Source organism: Salvia splendens, chromosome 1, assembly GCF_004379255.2.
Source record: "Salvia splendens isolate huo1 chromosome 1, SspV2, whole genome shotgun sequence".
Classification (NCBI taxonomy): Eukaryota; Viridiplantae; Streptophyta; class Magnoliopsida; order Lamiales; family Lamiaceae; genus Salvia; species Salvia splendens.
In genome coordinates, this window is record NC_056032.1 from 37873949 (window position 1) to 37882193 (window position 8245).

Sequence of the window (8245 nt, forward strand, 5' to 3'; positions counted from 1 at the left end):
CAAAATTCAATCCGAAATGCATGCATACACCTTGCAAGAAAATTATCCACCAAAAAACAAATGATTATCAAACTACTTGGCTATACAAGATTACAACACAAACAGTTGCCGGTTCTGTTTAATGATGATGCACAAATAATACATACTTATTGATACTTTACAAAACAAATGCTTTCAAATTAGCCCCTAAACTTACTCTTATTGTGTTCAAACAAGGTACCAAAACAATATCCTTCATCAGCAACAATACGCCTTATTAATGACTCAACAAAGCCCCATTGTGGAAGAGTGGAGATGAAAACGATCTAATGCTTAGGCTCGTTCAAGGTCTTTCCCTCGAAAAATTCACCCAGCATGTGCTCAAGATCCTCAGGTGTGTATCTGATGTATTTCTGGGGATTCTTACCATTCTCAACCATAGGTCTGTTCAATATCAAAAAGGCATCTCAGTAACACAAGAATCATTCATTCCTACTCATATTCATAGCTAATGGAGTATAATTTCGGTATTCGATCCTTATATCGTCATCATTAAATTAATTAGAGAAGAAAATCATGACTGCAAATTGAGTATATTGACAGAAAGCCAAGCACCCACCCAAACCGTTTAATGAAAGATCGGTAAGCTGGAAGCAACACTTCAGCAACGGCAAGCCTCAAAGATTCTCGAAGCTCGGTGTCTGGAACTGTCCATTGAGATTGTCTTTGATGAAGCTCTTCAAATTGCATGTTGAATGTCTTTAATCTAGAGGAATCACAGTAATAATTAGTCAAATGACTAACCAGTCAACTATAATCAAGTATCTCTAGAAATAACTAAAAGCACCTGTCCTTGATAATTGCTCTAGAGACTCCACTACTATTTCCTCCATCGACACCAACCGAACTGCCACCTCCTGATGATGTCAGGCCTTGAGCAGAGAGACTCTGTAGAATCTGCACAAGATAGGTTGTAATTCAGATTTCCGCCTCTGGAAAAAATTGTGAATTCTAAATGCATGATAGTTCATCAAGTATTTATAGTGCAGGATACTCCCATAAGAAATAATCCGTTATGCTAATTGTGATAAAGACAAGTAACTTTTAGTAACACAGAACATAATCTGCTTACAAATATGGAAAAAACTTTGAACAATTTCACCTTGAGTCAACTTAAAATAATACTAGGAGATATACCAAAACCGAAACTATTCCGCATTATACAAGTAGCGCAGTTCTATTACTACAACAGGGATATTTCATATCATATCACACGTGAAGCTATGTAGAGTGACCAAATGTATGTGGACACACAGGGTAAAGATGCAAACGCATACATGCCAGATTTGAGAGGGTGCAGACTCAAATTTGAATGCAAGAATAATCAGACAAATGTTAACACGAATTCAAAAGCAACTAAAGGTAAATTTAATATGAAGGTTCTTTAGACCTAATTTGTTCGGTTTCGGAGAATTTTTGTGCCCTGAAACAACTACACCTAATATACCAATCAAAATCAACCCATACCAATACCATCAACATGTACCACCCCACTTCTTTAAGAAATGGGTCTATTTTAGGGTTACTACAAATTTTCTATAGGTTGCTTGGTCCAGATAAGTATGATTAATAGCTAAATGTAATATCCAGTTTATGACTACTATCAACAAGAATACTCGATTGTATAGGGTTAATCCAAGTGAATTGGGCTAGGCCCAGAGCTACAGTGAGGTTACAGATAACCCTTTATTTCTCAGCTAATGTGTCTCTCGCAGGGGGCGTAATAAAAAAGAAAGAGAATAACCTTTGCCCAAGCAATCCTCTTATATTGGTTTGCATGTTGTTGCACAACTCTCCTATGTCTCTGAACCCAATCATCCCCTAACAAATCCTTGGCTTCAGACCTATCAGTAACCAGATTTTAAAAAAAACATTTTTACCAATCACAAGCAGCATATAATAGTTGGTTATATCTAAATACAAGTCTGATATTTACAAACCTGCGTACAGATCTGACCATATAGTGGATATTATTCATCAGAAACAAATGAGTCAGAGAGGTATCTCTATATTGCTTAGATTTCCCATCCAAATTGGTTTGGAGAGCCTGCATGATTCGCATTGTCACAGCAGCAAGCTGAGAATTTGAGTCATCTTTATTTTCAAATTCTTGGAAAAGTTGCTTCAGTGTTGATTGGTAGCTGAAAAATGAAATAATAAGTATACAGTCAGGGCATCATCAGTGTCCATTATCTCTATAGGAAAGAAACAATGAACTTTAGTCTTAGTAGATACAAAAAGGCATACTATGAACACTATGGTAAAGATAGATGACTTACTCAAACAAGAATTTCACATAGTTTATCACATAGCTTGTCAGAGGGTGGACAGTCCCATCAGCAACAGCAGTTTTAGTAGCATCCTTTTCCACTGCTTCTTCAAAGTCACCAAAGGTCTCCTGTGCTGTTCGAGCAAGCCTTTTTGTCAACCCCAAGGCAGAGTCCCTAATTTCAGTGCAAGCTTTACCTCTAAAAAGTGCTCCAATCTGCCGCAACGATTGATCATTTTCCAGAATCAGGGCAAATATGTTTTACAGTAGTTGTTCTAATGAAATTTATCCTTACCTCTGAGTGAAGCTCTCTCATGATTTCATACATATCTAAGAGAACAAATAACTTTTCAGGGGATCGCTTGCTTTTGGCGATGGCATCTCCAAAGCTAAGTAGTATAGCAACACTCCCAGCAGTAACTTCAGCAAAGCACTGACCCATGAGAGGATCAAAGCCTTCAAAAATTTGATCGCAGACTTTACGCTCTCCAGCAAACAGCAACTTAACCTGTATGGGGATGATTGTATTAGGTGTTAAGATTAGATCCAGCGATTATACACATGAGCATTATTCACAAGAAAATAAGTATCATTAACAGAATGGCTTACAGCTATCCGCATAAAATGTATCCAATTCCCAATCTTAGCTTCTAAAACTTCCCATTGCATCTTTTGCACATCATCTTTGCTGAGCTTTTCCACTCCCAATTTGCGAAGACTTTCTTCTAAAACTACAGAACGGATATCTCTACATAGCATAATGCAAATTCATCATAAGGAGGGAAACATGAGTTAGATACAGTTGATATAATTTGATATTCTAAGCACGTAAGTAAGCTGCTTGCTATCCCAAAAAAATTGCAGACTGGGTTGAGTGCAAAACCTACATGAGAATAAACTTACTGAGAACAAAATAATTTTGTTATACTGTAGTAACTGTACTTACTTATATCAATATCAAATTTTTGGGACCCTTAGAACAATTTATATCTCTGAAGTTCACTCTACTGGAAAAGTTATCTTCAACAAAAACTTAAAATAAATAACAAAACAAGATAAATTACCACCACCCCAGCTACCAAGCAGAAAATGAGATAGTTACCTATATATTTTCTGTAACTGCTGTCGATTCCCAGCTTGTACCATCTGCAATGCTAAATCATGCAACAGAGGTAAAATTCGAGGTGGAATTAAAGCTGGTGTAGTATATACGGAATTTTCAGATGTATTATTTTGATGATCATGGTGACTATTTGATGATGGAGTCTTGCCACTAGAATGTCCAGGTGATTCTGATGGTCGCATAGAATTGGGAAGGCACTCAAAAAGTTTTTCAGGTTCAACAGGTTTGCTGGAAAATATAAAATTTCTTAGATAGAACACATAAATACAACATGCCCATGAATAGTTAAATATAATGAGTGTTTACAAACAAACAGCAAAACAAAAAAATCATGAAACTGTAGAACAAGAGAATGACAGGTTCCACCTATTGAGCTATTAGTGATTTAGTGGAGAGCATAATCTCAATCGTGTAGAAAGTAAGGATTAGCCTCAATGATCTGTGCATGAAAGGCTGACGGAAACTGAACGTTTATGGATAATTCTTCTAACTGATTAACTTATTTGTCTACTTCAGGATTATAATTATATCATACGTGTCCATTTTACTTTTAAGAAATTATGTTGGGTATTACATAACTAATTTATATTTGATGAATAATTCAGATTTGTGGATCAGATGATATTAATTCTAATACAAAGTTCTAATTAATGTGGTGGAGTGAGCTTAGTTTTGTGTTTATTTAAAATCAAGCAAATATTTATATCACATACTGATCCCTTTTACAGAGATTTGGTACCAGACTAAGTCAAATGTAATTACCACCGTAATATTTCTGTGATTCTGTAGTTTCTGCCAACCCAAATTTGTATCAAGAAAAGCAAAAGAACATTAAAACATTAATACTAAGTGTTTAGTGACATAAGAGGAAGAATTAACCTGTAAGATGATAAAAGTTGTTTGAACTCCTCTTCCAGCTTTGATATAGCCTTGGCAAGTAAATTATTTGTGTGGTTGAGCACACCATCGCTGCTCTTAAAACTTTTGTTGCTGTTGAAAAACTGGATGTTGTTCCTTAATTGCTGAATAGCTTGAAGATAACTCTCCAGGTCCTCATGTGGTCCCTTCAATATTTTAGCCTCAGCCTGATACAAAAAGAAATATAGATATGACAAAAACATAAAAGAAGTGTACGGAAATGATAATTGGGGTTGAAAAAAGCAAAAAAGGATATATCCAACCTCTACAAGTATATATTGTATATCCTGTTGGATTTTCAAGTAACAAGCTTCCCTATTGGACCTACTTAAGACATTGGTGCAACATAATCTGGATAACATTCTCTCAAAAATTACATATCCTGAAAACTGATTTATACTTCCTCCATCCCATAAAATAGTCTTCTTTTTCCATTTTGATTAGTCCCATAAAATTAGTCCACTTCTATATTTGGCAAGTTTTTCTCTCCTATGATGTGAGTCCTATTCTCCCCTAACAATACTTCAATCACTTTTTCTTTCTATCGCTCTCCTATTTTACCAGTTTTTCCATTAAAACTCGTGTTGTTCCCGGAGTCCCTATTTTTATGGGACGGAGGGAGTCTTATTTGATATTCACCCTAGTCATGGAAATTAAGGATACATTATATGTTCTTCTATGATATCCATTCCATATGATATCAACCTGTTTTGCTGCTCAACACCTCAACCTCTTGCCTTCATTCAGCAAGTGATGTGCAATATTAATAAAAATGTGCATCAAAGGGCGGCTAAACCACAATCATAACAAGTGCAAGAAACTAATGGACTTTATTTTTCATAACCACAACATTAATAATTAATACTAATATACTTAATACATAACAATGGCAATGTTGGTTGGGAAAGCATATAAAAGCTATTCCAAAGACGATGAATAAGTCTTCTAAAAAAGAGAGTTTTACCTGGCGAGAGAGATCAAACTGTGACAAGATGACCTCAGCGGCCTTCAAGGTTTTATCAATGTTCTCATGAGCTCTCCGAATAGCATGCGTTCTAAGCTACAAAAAAGGTAGTGCAAAGAAACTGGTAAATAACAGAAATCTCTAACAGACAATTTACTTAAACGTTCCAAATATTTCTAGGGAAAAAGGCTTCTCCCAAAAATGTCCTTTGTAAGTATTAAGAAACAATACAAGAGCCAACAGCAACCATAAGTAAACATTATAACTTGCATCTATTTGCACTGTAACGCAAGACAAGACAAAGCATGAAAGCAAACTGTGATCTGGAAGATATTAGGAAACAGCATTGGAATAACAATGTTGTGCCAAAATTTCAGGAGAATTTGTGACAGTGTACTTAGAAGTCATTATATTTTCTATAGCAGAGTCATCCACAGAATAACAAAGGCTCATTGATTTTTAAGTAAATCTATTTTCTAGTGACATAGTGATGTATTTATAGATCCCAGTCAGCAAGAAGAAACATTCAATTTTTAATGCAAGAGAAAGCACGGTAACACTGAATAATAAGAAACCAAGTTTAAGAAGATTAAACTTTCACCTAAGGTGAAGATTCTACAATTCCCTTTAAAATCTTGGCTCAACACAATTACCATATACTATAATTAATATATTAAATAGCTGATCTTAGCCTACAAAGCAACCGAGTGCACATTGATATTGCTAAACCCAGCAAGCATAGATCTAAACTTGAGCGGTTAAAGTCCTTATGTTTAAATAAGCATGAAAAACTTGACCTGCCAAAACGTAAGCATGTTCAAATTATATGTAACTTCAAACAGAAGAGTACATTTGCTAATTGATCCGTTTAATTATCATTAAACAAATATTAAAAAAAATGAGAAACGATAAACTAGATCTTCTGTCTAGTTCACTAGCAGTCCAATCATCATTCCCAACCAAATAAGAAATGGTACTTCTTCACCGAACTAAAGAGCATGGGAAATAACAGAAACAAAGCGGATTAATAGCGCATTTCTCCAACCAATTGAAAGGATCAAATGATCCATCCACATTTCACAAATTAACTTGCCGAATCGCGTATGGAGCATGTTACCAATCATTAATAGCGCAAAAGATCCGACGAATTAGAGAAAGATGAGGCGTACTTGGGTTGGACGCATGGCGGTTTCGAGAGCGGATAGGCGATGGTCAAAAGATCCCAAAATAGTCACCATATTATCAGTGAAGGACTGGCTCTTCACCAGAGCCTCCCTCATCTGTGCTGCTCGGTCGCTTAGTGTGTCTGCCACAACTCCGCCGCTTCTTCTCGGCGGAATCCCCATTTTTTTGGCAGGCTGAATTCCTGTTCGGTTGTGAGAGAAGCCTAGAGAGAGAAAGACTGGGTAGAGAAAACACGCAGAAGCGAGTCAAAATTCAATGGGCAAAAGAGGGATTTTGTGTCCGGCAAAAATTATTTTCACAAATTGCATAAGGTACCCCGTATCTATGTATATTTGTCTTTGGGGCCTCATATATATTGAAGTTGAAGGATGAACTAAATCTTACAGTGATTAACTAGAAATTAGTTGTATTTTTTTTGGAATTTTGATAAATTCTACTAATAACTAGACGACAATATGATCATAACCTTGTTTTATGTGGTCATAAATATATACCTCCCCAGTGGCTAATCTAATCTATGATTGAAAAATGGAGAGGGCAGAATTGTCACTGCACTCTTCATCCTTGAAGCAAAATTAGAAGCAAACAGAAGAGTCCATGGAAAATATACGTCCGTGGTAGCTGGTCGCTAGGAGGGGACCCACACCCTCCTCCTGCCCAGGGACGGAACCAGAAATGTGCTAAAATTTTAAAATATTACTAATATTTAATTATAAAATACTAATATTGAAATATTTAATTTTAAATAAAATATTTATAATTTTTATCAGATGGTTGATGATAATTATTCCGATCGGCCATCAAATCAAAGAGCAAATAAATGAAACAATTATTAATAGGAGCTCCATGATATATATTTTCAAATGGATACAAAAATTATTCATCTCGATTTTGTACATCGTAACAATAACATTAACTTTTTAATATATATACTACGATATGATAAAATTAAAAATTATACATCATGACTTTGTACTCAGTAATATATTGGTTTACTAAAGTGATAGTAATTAATTCTTCAACTTTTCATTGAATTTTACATCGAAGTACTTACATATGAGAAATAAAGAATCAATTTAGATTGAAATGTTTATAGTTTACAAAAATAGCTTATTTATTAATTTATAATGCTAATATTATACACTTCAAAATGCTAGCAAGTTTATTTTATAAGATAATAAAAATGATTATATTTTAGTATTTCTTATCAATAGCATTGAAATATAAATTTATGACCACTCCGCTGCATAATCTAGTGATTCTATTCATTACACGACTCTTTTATTTATTTTATTGTAAATATGTCAGTAAGAGCAAGAGCACCGTTCGTGCCGTCGGCAAGAGCACGCTTGTGTACGCCGTTGTGCTCTTGTCGACGACATGGCCCTGCTCTATGCATAGAGCATGTCCGTGCCAACGGTAGGAACACGAGCAGCCGACTTGGCATGCTCTGGTTGGCCACTGGTTTATCATTTATTATTATTATAATTTTTAAAAATTCAAAAAAATCTGAAAAATTCAGATTTAATAAAAAAAATATTTTTCCACTTCCTAATAAAAATATATCCGTTTTTTCACACTTTTAATTTATTTTTTCATTATTTTTACCCTAAAATTCATACTTTCATCGATAAATACTCTCATTTCAAACACAAAAAAATGACCATATACCAAATAACTCTCTCAATCTCAATTTTTAGGATTTTAATTATGTAATTTTTAATTTTTTAGTAATTTATAATGGTAT

The 8245-nt window shown here is 34.7% G+C and overlaps 1 protein-coding gene across 1 annotated transcript; it reads right to left on the minus strand.

The window, feature by feature from the left end:
* Positions 1-42: 42 nt before the first annotated feature.
* On the minus strand, positions 43-6743 carry LOC121749431 (exocyst complex component EXO70A1-like). The gene is made up of 12 exons (XM_042144002.1): positions 6483-6743; positions 5314-5409; positions 4311-4516; positions 3411-3659; positions 2918-3056; positions 2604-2816; positions 2319-2524; positions 1980-2180; positions 1784-1883; positions 827-936; positions 599-745; positions 43-423 (listed from the first exon to the last, which is right to left on the minus strand). Exons 1-12 carry the CDS (start codon positions 6657-6659, stop codon positions 306-308), a joined length of 1962 nt encoding a protein of 653 aa, XP_041999936.1. The 5' UTR covers positions 6660-6743; the 3' UTR covers positions 43-305.
* Positions 6744-8245: the final 1502 nt, after the last annotated feature.